Source organism: Ambystoma mexicanum, chromosome 14 (assembly GCF_040938575.1).
Source record: "Ambystoma mexicanum isolate Mex_15411 chromosome 14, UKY_AmexF1_1, whole genome shotgun sequence".
In the NCBI taxonomy this organism is placed as follows: Eukaryota; Metazoa; Chordata; class Amphibia; order Caudata; family Ambystomatidae; genus Ambystoma; species Ambystoma mexicanum.
In genome coordinates, this window is record NC_090940.1 from 111307563 (window position 1) to 111323047 (window position 15485).

General features: G+C 49.8%; 1 protein-coding gene across 2 annotated transcripts in view; it reads right to left on the bottom strand.

The window, feature by feature from the left end:
- CDAN1 (codanin 1) overlaps positions 1-15485 on the bottom strand; it is a 563981-nt gene that overhangs the window by 372240 nt on the left and 176256 nt on the right. For both annotated transcript variants that reach the window (XM_069638655.1, XM_069638654.1), the window contains exon 6: positions 2292-2370. In XM_069638655.1, coding sequence (XP_069494756.1) covers positions 2292-2370 — 79 coding nt within the window. The remainder of the gene's footprint in view (positions 1-2291; positions 2371-15485) is intronic.

Sequence of the window (15485 nt, forward strand, 5' to 3'; positions counted from 1 at the left end):
TCCAAGATAGAGCGAGCGTTCGCTGAGATGCTGGATGTTCGGGATTCTGGAGCGGAGGACAGAAGCGGGGCTCACTAGCAGGTAAGCGAATACCAACAGTGTTCTTGTTCTTGCAGGTAGTCGGGCCCGGAATGCTGAGGAAGATTCCAAAATACCATGGTGAATGTCACGCTGCGACCAGCAGAGTAATGCAAAGCATGTTCTCCAGCTTGGGCGTGGCTTATATAACCTGCAGGTATCCCAGGTGCCCCCAGGCCTGACCACACCTAAAATGCTAGACCGCATGGCTCAGTTCTGGAACTGAGCCATGTGGGGGCATCCATGTTGTGTAAATGCTATTGTGAGTTCCAGTTCTTTGACCAAAGGCGCCAGGACTGACTCCACGAGAGTCTTGGGGGACATGATGGGGCCCTTGAGGCCATGATGGAAGACCGTCGTGCAGCCCAGATGGCCTGACTGCCAAGGCCAGGGGCAGGGGTCATGACACCCGCCTTGTCCCGTGCTTAAAACTTGGGGAAGGGAGACCCAGCCATACCATCCTGACTTATTTTGTCAACCCTTATTTTCTGGTGAATATTATCCCACTCTTTTGTAACATAGTGGTAAGGATTGGCATTAGATTTTTTAGTATAGGCCCTTTTAATTTCACAAGACGCCACAAGGGCTGCCTTATTATTATTTGATGGTTGTGGCTTGCTCCCATCTTAGCTTTAGGTTTGGATTAGGTGTTTTTCTCATCCATTCATACAGTTTATTCAAAACCCTTCAACTGTGATCACTTGTGTCTGTCTTTACTCTTGCCACCATGAGTTTTTTACGTGAGTCATTCTCCTGGTAATTGAGTTTACAAAGGGGATCAAACCAGCGATTCAGGGGAAGTGAGTCATCACCCCCTGGTGAGGGACTTGCAAACAGAATTGTGCCATCAACTTTAGTTTAGTTATACGCGTAAGTGACAGAGATAGGGACATTTAACACAGGACAGTGGACTCTTTAGTTGCAACGACATCCCAACGGACCCATTAGCACTTTAGTTGAGATAGGGAAACCCCATCATCTCTTTATTTTGATCATCTCAAATAAAGGTCTATAGCAATCACTATGCCACCTTTGTAGCAGTTTCCTTATGCATCCTTACAGACCCGATTCTGCATATGGGCTCTGTCCCTCGAGCTATACGACGACTATTCTCGACATTCCACCACATGCTGGTTACTCCTCCCACAACCCAATAAGTTTGCAAGCGAGGACTCTCTTGATCATCATGTCCCTATGTTTCCAGGGAACTTCCCACTCCTTCCTCGCTCAAGATGTCCATCACTCTCACACCTCTTCCTTAACCTGCACCACCTCTGCTCTCTAAACCCCTTGTTGGTCTTCAACTCCCCCAACAACTTCTTTTCTGCTCTCCTCCTTGATGTTCACTTCCTTCAACCTAGTATCCTCACCTTCTCTTTGGTTTTTACCTCCTCCAACCTCTGTTCTCTCCCTTCCTACTGCTCGAAGTCCACCTCTCCCCTCCTCTAGTTCACACTTCCCCCCCCTCCTTTTGCACTTACCACTCTCTACGCCTCTGCACTGCTCACCAAACCAGCTCCCTACAATACTTCTTTCCTCTTGCAAGTGTTTATAGTACAGAATCCCTTCCCAATGGGCCGGGTGATTCCCAAAAGAAGACCGCAAACATTTGTTGCTTTTCAGGGATTGGAAGGATAAAAATAGATTTCCATTTGAATTATACATTTCTTGCCCCAGTCATAAGACAAATCTTCAGAGGGCAGGTCTGCCATCTTTGTTTGGAACGAACTACAAATGTGCAGTGAAGCAGAGCCGCCAAACCCCCACGGACGAAACCAGTGCTTCTCTGGGTCCCTCTGTACACACTTTCTTGTCCACGTGCCACAGTAATGGTAAGCCTTGTGTGTAAGCAGTCTGTATCAGGAGACTTTTCTCTCTTGGCATTTGCAGCAATCGTTAAGTTTAAAGGGCATGCAGACTCTTTTGTAGTAATTTGGAAGGGGGATTTCATATGAACATTATAAGCAATGTTGACAATGTAACAGTCGCCTGCCGAGCCATCCCTGTGAGGAGTGAGAGGTTATTTAGGGGACTATGCATACTGCTCCCAGGCCCCACTTCTTGTAGCAAGTGTTGGGACTTTGGCCCACTCAGCCACCTCACCCACCGACAGAAATGCAGGCAATGGGGAGGCAGGGGACATCGTTACAGTACATTCATTTGATCCACTTTGTTAGTTGATGCTTATATAAAAAATAAAAATCTTCACTCACGGAAACTGACGCTCCAGGACTTGTACAGCAAAATATACACAGTTATGCACACTTCGGAAATGCTGTCTCTCCATTGCATCTAAATGTAAAACAATACAGCAACATCAACAATCAAGTATGTGTTGTACCAGCAGTAGTCAATATTGAATTATGCTTTCAATGAAAGCTAGCACCAATTCCTGGAATGCTAATAAAGTCTCCAGCTTGACACTAACTGCAAGAACCATGAAGCTCACTCACAAGTCCACCTGCGATTGTATGTTGTTATTCACATGTGTACAAATACTTAGCTGGCCATTATGTACAGTAACACAGTAGCTACATACTGTTCCATACTAATAGCACATGCCATGTCTCATGGTAATATTTAGAGGGTTCTACCCATATTTGGCGAAGATGCCCTTGTCAAACCCATCTTCACCCAATATGGGTAACTGAATCCCCAGGCAACCTCTTGGCCAGGACAAAATACTGGATGAGCGAATGCATAGCCTACTAATACTTTATCCAGTGTTCGCTGCAGGGAGCACTGCAGAAGAGCAGGTAAGGAGATTGGGGGAGGAGCAGTGGGGGGCATTGAGTGGGTGTAGGGGTGTGTGGTAGGGGAAATGCAAGCAGGTGGAATTGTTCGCGCTGGGTCTGAGGTCGGGGGCATGGTGAGCAGAGCCCCCATTAAGCATAGCGACTGTAGGGAGGCATGGGGCTGAAACGCTACGGGCCAGCGAAAAAGGATAGGGGTTGTGAATTCAAAGCAATAGAAATTGACAGGCGGGAACACTGGAAAAGGGTTTGGTTGGTGGGATATCGAGGATTTGTGATTCATCCAGTTTTTATTCAGTTGAATCCCATAAATCTATTTAGCGGTGCGTGGACACACCCGTCTGTATTTATATTAGCTACTAGAGGGAATCCTTTTTAAAACTGATAAGGAATACTACATCACGCTATTTACCAGCGAGATTGGGAACATTTCTGTTGTTTGAGAGCACAAAGAACACTTTCTACTTTAAGAAAAGACCATCCTTGCACAGTTATGTTAGATTGTTAGTGTTAGGAACAGTAAAAGGTTTTTTGGACACAACCGTGACAGACTTGTTAGTTTTGGACTTCCTGACAATTTCACTAGTTTTCTTTGAAGCAGGGAAACCCCTCTTAACTTTAGGAATAGAGAGACATTTTTCCAACCCGCTTTTTATTATATCCAGAAATATGCCACCATTGTGTCCAAGCTTTTTTTCTGCAACCTTACAGTGATTAAATATAAACCTTAGCATAATGCTATTATTCCTACTCACTATTCCTACTCACTAAAGTCTAAGGTCAAACAGAAATGTTTACAGTCATCGAAAATATAACAGCAAAACTAAGGATTTGTGCACATTACTGCTGTCAGAAGGGCAATTCAGTAGTCACGTGATGTCACCCCAGCCAATAAAACCCCTTTATTTGGAATGACTAAAATGCCCATAAAAAGCCAGTGGCTTCTAAAGGTTATATCCTAAAATAAATCTAAAGCTATGGATAAAAACAGAGGTACAACAGTAGCAATTCACCTGTTGGACTCTGCTCTTCCATCTGCTCATGCATTTATAGAGCAGCTTGTATTGGCTAGAAGAGCTATGAGGGGTGTACAGATTTTTAAGTATTTTATGCATAATTTCGTAACAGCATTTGACGAAGTGTGTTCTGTGGTGAAACAAGGCTTTTCCTGGACTCACACATGCTATAGCTGAATCCCTGTGGCGGCGAAGGGAGAGGAGTGGCTGGCCAAGCTGGCAACATGCAGCGAGACGCGCTGCCAACATGGAGAGAGGAAAATCACTTAGCTGCAAAAAAAGGCTTCAGCCTTTGCCACCAATGAATAACAGTACAGCTGAAAAAGCTCAATGGTAGAATGGTTACCTCCCATGTAGATTTCCCAGGTTCAATTTGCCATTAAGGACTGTGTGTAAAATACTCTAAATTAATGAAATAACATCTACAACACCACAAGGGGAAATAAAATAAAACCTCTGTTCATAGGAACACAGAGAGCCATACCTACCATCTACCCAGGAGGAGGTAACCAGATAAACCTACATAGGAGAGTTAATTGGAACTCCTAATTGATCCATTGGAACTGAGCAAAAGGGGGATGACCTACCCTAGGAGGATATGATGTAAGCACTACTTACACCAATGGTGAAGACTGACAGTTCGGCCAATTAGTAGTCAGCTAAGGGGAGAAAGGACTGAATAAAAGGAGCGCCAGCTGAGTTGCAAGTTATCTCAGCTGGTGATTGGTTCCCTGGTTAAGGTAAAGCAGTGGCGAAGCAGCCTGAAGCAGGGAAAGGAAGGCTGCCTTGCGCCTGGTAGATGTCCTGCTATGCTGAAGAAGAAAACCTGAGAGAGCCCAGCTAAACCCAGAGGGGAGAAGATGCCTGCACCCCTCTGATCAAGGAGCCCAGAGGAGCTGGAAAAAAGGCAGGCCGTGCTAGCATGTTGAAGGGTCTAGGCAACCAGTTCCCCAGTGAAGAAGGGATTCTGGGCAGCCCAACTACTCCTGGAGGGTGGGAAGGAATGAGCTCATTGCAAAGGAGTCATAGTCACATAAGAGACTGCTCCCTGTTTCCGAGTGAAGAGGCGAGAAGGGGTGAGCCCAGTTTCAAGGTGTCGCTCATCCCATTTGTTAACCCAAGAGTGAGGATACCTCAAGAGAGGGCATGAGAGTGAGGATACCCCGAGAGAGGGGAACAAGAATCAAGAGATCTCAGAAGACAGAGATTGAAGACACCCTGGAACAGGGATAAAGGAGAGAAATAGCCTGAGTGGAGTGAAAGGATATGTGTGAAGCCCTGCAGGGGAACGGAAACCCTCTGCAGTGGGGTAAACAAGTGAAAACGGCACCCCGAGGTGTCAGGAGAAAGAGACTGAAATACCTCAAGTAAGATTTTATTTGGAACTACATTTGGAACACTTGGCCATTACAGTGGCACCTGGAGAACTTTATATCTAGGGGAGAAAACCTGGAACAGAAGCAGCAGTCAAGCATCTTTTTCGTTGTTAAATCCTTTATTTGGGTTAGTTTTGCTATACATGTGGTAGTCTAGTATAGGATGTGGGCTAGGGACATTAGGATTTGGATTCATCCTGACAAAAATATCTTTCCCTTGAACCTTTGAGTTTTAGAATAGGGACCTTCACACTTAGAGTTAATTTTCATTATTTTAGTTTGTTATTTTATTTGACACTGGCCAAGAGGTCAGATTGATTGTAAAAGAATATAACAAAAATCTATGAACATGACGTCCTAGAGTCGGAGTCCTACTTCTGCTTTGCCACAGTCCCAAACACCTGTGGGCAGAACAGAAGCATTCTATGAATAAGAATGAAATTTGAATTGAATGAAATGACTTCCAATTTGAAACGTGGGTGCAGATTCATATTATACTGGAAAGACTAGCAGAAGTTACTGATCCCAACTTTTTCCAATACAGCATTCTGAACTCTGCCACTCATGACCCTCCACGCAATGGGTTCAGGATCAGGTGTGTAAACACAACCCTTTCAGAGTGCATTATATATGGTTTAGTCGTGTCTCATCTAGATCACATTCCAACTTGCTGCATGTCCTCGCTTTCTGTTTTTGGTGGAATATTAAAACTCCAGTGACAATGTAACATATTTACTTTTAGTCACAGATGCAAGTATAAACAATGAGAGCCAAAGTGGACAGTGACAGTCTAGTCTTTTTCCATATACAATTAACTTTGCAGAAACAAAAAGCTAAATTATGCTTTCTCCCATGTTAAAATTGTGCAATGTTAACTTTACAAGCAAATGCAGCATGTGTATAGATTTTTCAAGGACTTGTTCTCCTTTCAGTATCAACATTAGCTCACAATTACTTTTCTCCATTTCATGATGAGACGTTCAAAATGAATGGGCCTCGCTTTAAGCCTTCAGTATTCCTTACACTATACATTGTCAGATGGTAAATAAACATTTTTGAAATTCATATTATTTTCTTAATACTTGTTGTTTAAGAACAAATGCTATATTAGCACAAACCACTGCCTAGAGGGGCAGCAGAGCCCATAGGGCTGGAAAAGAGGTCCAGAAGGCTGGCACACAGTGGTGCATGGGAGCTGAAGGAGAAACCCATGAGACCAAACAGAAGAGACAAGAGAGCTGGGGCTGTTGGTAAGGAGGATGGGAGTCGTGGTCAAAAGGTTGTAAAGGTGACCTGAGAAAGTCTGGTACCCAGAGGAGAAGCAGGTGCAAAGGACTGTTGAGAGCTGGACAGGAATATTGAGAAGGGTGGTTTCCAGAGAGGTAAGGGTGTTGTAAAAATAGTTGTGAATTCAAGAAGATCAGAGGAGTGGGAAGGTTGTTGTGCTGAGGGTTGATGCTGTGAGAGACTGTGAGCCAGAGGAGATTCATGAGGAGAGGAGTGAAGGAGGTAAAGTTGAGATTTGGAGATGGGCATTGACAAGAAGGGTGGTGCCCAGAAAGGCGAAGAAGATGGGGCAGATAAGGAAGACCCAGAGAACATGAAAAGATGAAGGTCCCCGAAGAAGTAAACCTGGGAGAGAGAGTAGATGTTTAGAGATTTTGGAAAAAAAACAAAAGGTGCCCAAAGAGGAGAAAAAAAGGCAAGGAAGAGAGGAAAGGCAAACACAGCAACGAGAGGTGGTTATAAAGTGAGAAGGAACTAGAAGAAAGCAACAAGAAGTTGATAAAGGGAACGGAGGAGTGGCAAGCAGGTTAGCGATCAGAAGAAAAATAAGGATTTGGTGCAGGAATTAAGATAAGAGGTGGAGTTCTGGAACGCCAGAATAATGTGTGACGGGTCAGAAATGAGAGCCGGACACAAAGTTATAGTTTTCTCAAAGTTTGCCATTTATTCAAATTAAAAGGGTGAGATAAACACCTATCTTTCCCTATCCCAACGATTGTCCCGGGAGGATAGCACAGCGGCAGCGTGCGCGTCTTGGAAGCAAGACGACACAAAGCAACAACAGGTTTGATCCGCGGGTCTGCGCTTAGAAACCTCCGAGTGTTTAAGCGCGTTATAAATACGTAACTAAGACAAAGAAAAAACACAATTACACAACTAAGAAAAACTAACAATTCCTGTAACAGCGCCTCGATGCCTGCGGGCTGTGTGAGCGCTTTATAAATGTAAAATAAAAATAAAATAAATAATGTCCCTACCTAGCCATCTAAACTAAAGAAAGAAAACCTAGGTCCAACCACTTTCTGACCCTCACACTAATACATAGAACAAAATTAAACAAGGCATGTTTGGCTGTCTTTAGTTTCACAAAACAGAATGTAAGTTCAAATTGATAGATTCTAGCAAGTACTCCTCGGGACCAGGATTGAACTCCCTTCCCCTGGACCAATTCAGGAATATCCTTGACAAAGTTCTGGTTCAATTTCATTCAAAATGTCTTTTCCTTCAACTGCGTCCTTCCACTCAATGAGGTAAATGTCTCTTTCACAAACTCTTAATAAAAAAAAGTTGGTATCCTTCAGAAATCAAAGCTTGTTATCTCATACTATCCTTCTTGATGAGGAAAAATGTCTCCTACCAAATAAAAGTTCATAAACCAATGCAATTGTTTTCTCAAGGGTTCAAAGCAATTCTTGGCACATCAGTTATTCTTGAGTTGTAATACTTTTGTCAGGATAGCACAACAACTACCTTTGATGATGCCATAGTTTGTCAAAATGATAAAGTTAATAGCTTCTTTCCACCACACTTCTTTGCCACTACCACACTGCGTCAAATCATCATCTTTCCTGGTATACTAACTCGCCTGTAGGACTAACTAGTAATGGTCCCTTTCCTGGTTCACTCTCCTGCCAGGAAGAAAAAAACTCCTACTACTACAAGTAATTTCAGTGGCAATCTTTGTTCAGGAGTTCTCCACACCAGTATCCCTTGTGAGGAAGGCTGAACACGAGTTGCCTCTTGTTATAGTGTCTTGGTTCTTGGCAAGGAACAAGTTACTTACCTGTAACTGTTGTTCTCCAGCATGGGTCTGGCATGGATTCACATGCTCATGAATATTCCCCGTCGTCAGGCTGGGAATCCTCGGTAAAGAAAAAATCAGTATCAGTTTTGTTTCTGATCTGTCTTTCGTAGTAGTAACCAATCACTGATCTCTGCGTCATACTGACCACAGCCAATGGCTGCCATCTCCCTAAGCCCCGCCTCTGGCAGCCATCTTCAGATTTGGTAGCACGTGAAGTGGCAGTATGACCAAGTGAAGAGCCGCAGAGGGGTAGGCGGGAGGGTTCGCATGTGAATCCATGCCAGACCCATGCTGGAGAACAACAGTTACAGGTAAGTAACTTGTTCCTTCTCCAGCATGGGGTCTGGCATGGATTCACATGCTCATGAATATAAGAATACATAGCAGTACACACATGCACAACCACGGGAGGTGGCAAAGGCTCAACATTAAGCAATACAACAACTCAACATTAAGCATCTCTTACCTCCTCACCAGGCTCACCTTAAGCGAACAGGTTGCGCAGCACTGCTTGGCCGACCCTGGACTCCCGATCGACGCAGTAGAATCTCGTGAAGGTGTGCGTCGACCTCCACGTAGCAGCCCTGCAGATGTCCAGCAGGGGCACACCAGATAGGAACGCCGTAGTATCAGCGATCGCTCTGGTCGAATGGGCTCTCGGACGGCCTGGCAGCGGTCGGTTAGCCAACTGGTGGCAGTGCATGATGCAGCCGGAGAGCCATCTGGAAATAGAAGACTTCGAGAGAGCCTTCCCTTGATTCACAGGTCCAAAGTTCAAACAGCTGTGATGTCCTCCGAAAACTCTTTGTGCGGTCCACGTAGAACTTCAACGCTCTAGCCACATCCAGCGAGTGCAAAGTCCTCTCGGCCGGCGAAGAAGGAGACGGGAAGAAAACAGGTAACACCAGGTGCTCGTTAAGATGGAAGTCAGACAGCACCTTGGGCATAAAGGAGGGGTGCGTCCTAAGCACCACCCTCGAGGCATGGAAAGTCAAGTACGGTGCTTTGCAGGATAGGGCCTGGATCTCTCCTACTCGTCGTGCAGAGGTAATGGCCACCAGGAATGCAGTCTTCCACGACACAAACTTCATCAGTGAGGAGTGCATCGGCTCGAATGGGGGCCCCAGGAGCCTAGTCAGCACCACTTTAAGTTCCCACGCCGGGGCCGTGGCCTTCACCGGCGGGAACGTCCGGAACAGTCCTTTCATAAACTCTTTCACCAGTCGATGGGACCACAGGGACATCCATCCTGTGGTTCTGGTATATCTGGAGATCGCCGCCAGATGAATCTTAATGGAGGCATGGGCTAGCCCAGCCTTTGCCAGCGATAGCAGGTACGGCAGCACCCGAGGGGCCGTAATCCGTAGGGGGTTGATCTTCTGTGCTTGGCACCAGATAGAGAACCTCTTCCACTTGTGACCGTAGCATTTGAGAGTCGAGGACGCCCTGGCCTTTGCAAGAACCTCTCTGCAGTCGGCCGGTATATCGTACCCTCCAAACTCTAGCGCTGCAGGAGCCAAGCCTGCAGGTTCAGCGACGCCGGGTCGTGGTGGAAGATGGCGCCTCCTTCTCTGGAGAGAAGATCCGCGTCCACGACAGCTTGATGGATGGGGACGTTGACAAGTCCAGAAGGTACGGGAACCAGATCTGCCTCGGCCACGCCGGTGCGACGAGGATCATCCTGCACTGGGACCTCTTGAGCTGGTTGAGGAGTCGAAGCAGCAACGGCAACAGAGGGAACACATACAGGTATAGGCCGTCGCAGGGGAACGAGAACGCATCGCCCATGCTTCTCGGCTGGGGAAACCTGCTGGCGAACCTCTGGCACTTCGAGTTCGTCGCTGTTGCGAACAGGTCGATTTGGGGTTTGCCCCATCGTCGGAAGAGTTGATCCACCTGATCCTGGCGCAGCTCCCACTCGTGACACGCGCGCAGCTCCCTGCTGAGCGAGTCGGCGATGGCGTTTCTTTCTCCTGCCAGGTGGAAGGGAACCAGGAACATCCCCTGGGCGACAGCCCAGTGCCACATATCCTGTGCCTCCTTGGATAGGGCTGGGGATCTGGTACCTCCCTGCTTCCGTAAGTAAAACATTGTCATGGTGTTGTCCCTGAAGATTCGCACCACCTTGCCCTTGAGCGACGGGAGGAACGATTTGAGAGCCCAGAACACGGCTCGGAGTTCCAGGATGTTGATGTGCAGGAGCTTCTCCTCCGGGAGCCAGAGGCCTCTTGCGTGGAGATCTCCGGTGTGGGTGCCCCAACCTTGCAGGGAAGCGTCCGTCGTCACCGTCTCCTGGTACGCCGGCGTCTGAAAGTCCTTGCCCGCTGTGAGGTGCGCTCGAACGCCCCACCACTGAATCGCCCGCCGGAACACCTCGTTGAGGGGGACCCGGTCTTCGAAGGTGCCCGTCGCCTGCGCCAACGGGCGTCGAGAAATTCTTGAAGAGGGCGCCTCCGTAGTCTGCATAGGCGCACCAGGTAGATGCAAGAGGACATCATCCCCAGGAGGGACTTGATGGACCTCACCCTGGCCACGTCCGTGGCTAGCAGGCGCTGCACTTTTCCCAGAATGGTCTTCGTCCGTTCTTCCGACGGTGCCGCCAGGCGCCTCACTGTATTGAGCTTCGCTCCCAGAAACGGGGCCACCTGCGACGGCACCAGGTGGGACTTTGGGTAATTTATGGCGAATCCCAGGTCTGTGAGAAGCTGGACGGTCCTCGCAGTGTGTTCGACGGCGAGTTCCCTCGTCCTTGAGCGGAAGAGCCAGTCGTCCAGGTAGGGGTAGACGTGAATCCCCTGCAGGCGCAGCCGCGCCGCCACAGGTGCTAGGCACTTGGTAAAGACCCTGGGGGCCAACTTCAATCCGAACGGCAGTGCTCTGAATTGGTAGTGGCGTCCCTGGATGACGAACCTGAGGAACTTTCGGTGACTTCTGAGGATGGGAACATGGAAGTATGCATCCTCTAGGTCCAGCGACGATAGAAAGTCGCCTTCCTCCAGCTGTCCCAGCACGTGCTGGAGGGTGACCATCCTGAACTTTTGTGACCTGATGTATTTGTTCAAACGACGAAGGTCCAGGATGGGGCGCCAGCCGTCCGTCTTCTTCCTGACGAGGAAGTACCTCGAGTACACCCCGGAGCCCCAGAGCCTCTTCGGGACGGGCTCGATGGCGCCTTTCCTGAGCATCGCCTGTACTTCCAACAGCAGTTGCGGGACGTGATTTTCCTTCCTGGCCACAGGTGGAATGTGAGGGCACTTCTTCAGGAATTCGATAGTGTCCTCTTGCCAGGGTATCCAGCACCCAACGAACGGTGGAGATGGACTTCCACACGCCGACGAACTTCGTCAGCCGGCCTCCCACCGGGGTGCTTCGGTGGGGGCCCGAGGCCACGGCCGGTTCAGTCCTGCTTGGAGGTGGTGGCCTTGCCGCCCTGGCCACCTTGCCGACGGCAGCGAGGCGCTCCCTGCTTGCCGCGACCCCTGTAGGCCTCCTGAGACGAGGAGCGTACCGCCTGGCGGTAGGACGACGAGCCACATCTGGATCCCTTGGAGGCCCCCTGTCTGCCTCCGGAGCTCCGAAAGGGCCATCGTTGCTGAAGGGCTCCTAGGGCGCAGGCCGTCTCCATGTCTGTCTTAATGGCTTGGAGGGATTCGTCCACCGCCTTCCCGAACAAGTTGCTGCCGTCGAACGGCATGTCCAACACCCTGGTCTGGACGTCCTGACGGAAGTCGGTCGCCCAGAGCCAACCCCGTCGTTGTAGGAAAACTCTGTTGCCCAGCTGGCGGAACCAGGTATCGGCAATATCGGTTGCCATCGTTATGGCGTGGTCCGACGCCACCTCGCCTTCTTGAAGTATTTCCAGGGCCTCGGACCTCTTGTCGTCCGGTAGGAAGTCCAATATGGGGGCCAGCTTAAACCAGAGCTCCCTGTCGTAACGGGCCACGATCGCCAGGGCGTTGGCCGCTTTGATCGTCGTCGCCGCCGACGAAATGACCCGTCGCCCCATGGCGTCCAACTTCTTTCCCTCGCCGTCCGGAGGGGAATTCGACCTTGAGGCTCCTGACCCCGCCGCTTTCTTCTTCGCCGTCGCCGAGACGACCGAGTCTGGCGTTGGCTGGGCCCTGAGGCACAGGGGAGCAGTCTCGGGGACCCGGTACTTCTTCTCGTACCGGTCCAGTTTGGCTGGTGCCGTGGAGGGGTTCTTGAGTACCGGCAGGCCCTCCTCCCAGATGTCATCGATTAGAGGCACCGCGATGACAGTCTTCCTCTTGGCCTCCCGGCGCTGATAGAGGAAACCTTCCTTTTTCTGCTCCTCCGGGCAGAGCTGGAACAATTCGGACGCCCTGGCGATCATGGCGTGGAATGAGCCAATCTCGTCGGACGGAGATGCCCGTGCGACGGGAGACCCGTTACGTCATCGTCGCCCCTTCCCGACGGGCCAGGTTGCGGGTCCTCCGGCCTGGGCCGTGGTTATCTCGTCCTTATCTGAGAGCATAAGGACTGGATCGCAAACAAATGGCCGCCGAGCTAGCCTGAAGCCTAGGTTCCGGCTGCGCCGGAAGGGAAGGCTGCTCTTCCTCGCCATCGTTGTCTTCCTCGGTTATCTCCCGAGGATCTTCCTTGCGGGACCGAACCTTCTCGAATTGTACTTCGAGATTCCTCGCGACCTCGGTCAGTTCCCCCTCCGAGGCTGACTCCGAGCTCGAGGAGGCTACCGTGCCCCCCCCCTGGTTCCATCATGGATTCCCTCCTTGGCGGCAGGGAAACTCTAGTCCCGGAGGCAGTCTCCGCTGGTGGGGTCTCTGCCTGCTTGGCCAGAGTCGCCGCGATCGCCTCGATAGATGCCTTTACTTGCTGGGTAGGGGCCTTCACCACCTTAGGTGCGTCCTGGGCCTTCTCCTTAGGGGGAGGGGCGATGCCTTGCTCCCCCTCTCCCAAGATCGGACGGGGCTTCTCCCGAAGCTTACCCGGGGTCTCGGACTTCCTCTTCCCTGAACCGGAGCGCTGGCTCGTGGTTGACGGTGCCGGGGAAGGTGCGCCCTGCCTGGCGACCGAAGAGCCCGACCTTTCGGCGCTCCCAGAGCCAGCGGACTCGCGGCGCTTGGCCTGGTGTTGGGCCCACGTCGCCGGGGCGACCCGCACAGGACTTAGAAGCCCACTCGGACCCTTTCTTCTTCTCACCCGTTGAGCCCTTCTCCAACCAGCTGGCGAGACGAGATTGGCGGTCCCTCATGGTCCGCTCCGACAAGTTCTTGCAGAACTGGCAGTCCTTCTCTACATAAGTCTTGTCCCCATGAAGACAGTAGAGGCATCGCGAATGTTCGTCCTCCTTAAACACATTCTGCAGCCCGCATCCAGGGCAGCTGCGAAACAGCTTGGGTCCGGGTGACGAACTCACGTCCTGGGCCATCTCGAAGTAGGCCGCGAATCTTCTGGAATCCTCCAAGAGGTTGATTCGACGAAATCTTCACCCTTGAGGGGCGTAGGAAAATCCCGCAACGGGTACCCGTTAACGGGAGTAGAAACGGTGGAGCTTGAGGCTCGATTAACCGAAAAAATGTGAAAATTTACCTGAAAAAGCGCGAAACACGCAGTAAAAGCTCAAGAGCTAAGTACGAGGACTCCCAACACTTGAACGTGCGGTAAAAATCTGAAGATGGCTGCCAGAGGCGGGGCTTAGGGAGATGGCAGTCATTGGCTGTGGTCAGTATGACGCAGAGATCAGTAATTGGTTACTACTACGAAAGACAGATCAGAAACGAAACTGATACTGATTTTTTCTTTACCGAGGATTCCCAGCCTGACGACGGGGAATATTCATGAGCATGTGAATCCATGCCAGACCCCATGCTGGAGAATGTGGGTTACAGGTTCCCTCAAACTGGTATCCCGGAAAAGGAAGATTGCGCCAAGGTTGCCTCCTTATAACTTCTTGTTCACAACCTCTTGGCAATGCAGTTAAAGGTTTACTCATATATGTATCCTTTGAAAGGGGAACTGCGCCCTTGCTGCCTCTGCACTTTATATGTTCAGTATACATATCTATTGGGCATGGCCCAATGTCCTGTTCGGAGCACCCAGGGGTCACCTTTTGTATCAGGCCAACTCATCAGTGTTCTGTGGCGTCTCAGATGCTTCTGCAGCAGAACTTTGGCTTGCTGCTGCTTCTACTGCCAGCTCCCGCTTAAGTGTAGCATTCTGCCCAGCTCTTTGTTGGAGCTCAGACAGGTCTGGGAGTCTTTGCTTTCACTTCTTCACCAGAGCGGTTAACATCATGTTGGAAGCTAGTCTGCCATGCGACTGGGCTTTCCTTCCAGCAACCTTCCACAACGCTGCTTCCTGCTGTGCTCGCTCTACAGTGCCACACGTCTTTCCCAGTGTCGGCCTCAGCTGGCGATCCTTCAGCTTTCTTGGCAAACCCTGCATTCCGACCTGCTGCTGCCTCAACTACTCCTTCAGCTTCTTCTCCAAGCTGTAGCTTATCCTGGCATTTAAATGTCCCGCTGAGGTGTTTTATACTACAACCACTACCCCGATTATTATGTTCGATGACAGTTCTGATATTCATTAACTCTGAATCCCTCTTCCTCGTCCCTCCCAGTACCATATGCATTATGGGCATTAGGGTCCATAATTGATTGTAGAACAGTCATCAATGTGTTCAATTTCACAATAGGTCATCAATGCTTCAGAGGAAGCAGGGGAATCATGAATGGAAGAGTTCACCAATTTCTCCTGGCACAAGTCTCCCCCATGTGATCCTCCCACATAATACCATCCCAAAGGTCAGGATAAGGTAATGGCTGCCGTCCCCTGGCCACATGGGAGGGGGCCCATACCGGGGTCTCAGGGATGATATCACTAGAATCATCACAAATGTTACAAGAGAGGCTAGGCCATTTATGGTTGATCTTGAGGATCAGGGGAGTGGAGTTGAGCTGGGGAGGAAGCAGTAAGAAAGAAAGGACCGATATGAGGAAGAGTTAGAGTCGTTGGCCACTCTCCTGTACTGCCACTCTAAGTCAACATCCAGGACTTGGGACCTACCACACCCGTTCACCATGCTCCTCATTCTCTGCACCCCAGATTGAGGCAGCCTCACGGGTAGAGCCCCTCAAGAGGACAGAAATGCCAGAGAAGGATGACAAGATCAGAATCCAGAACGGAAATA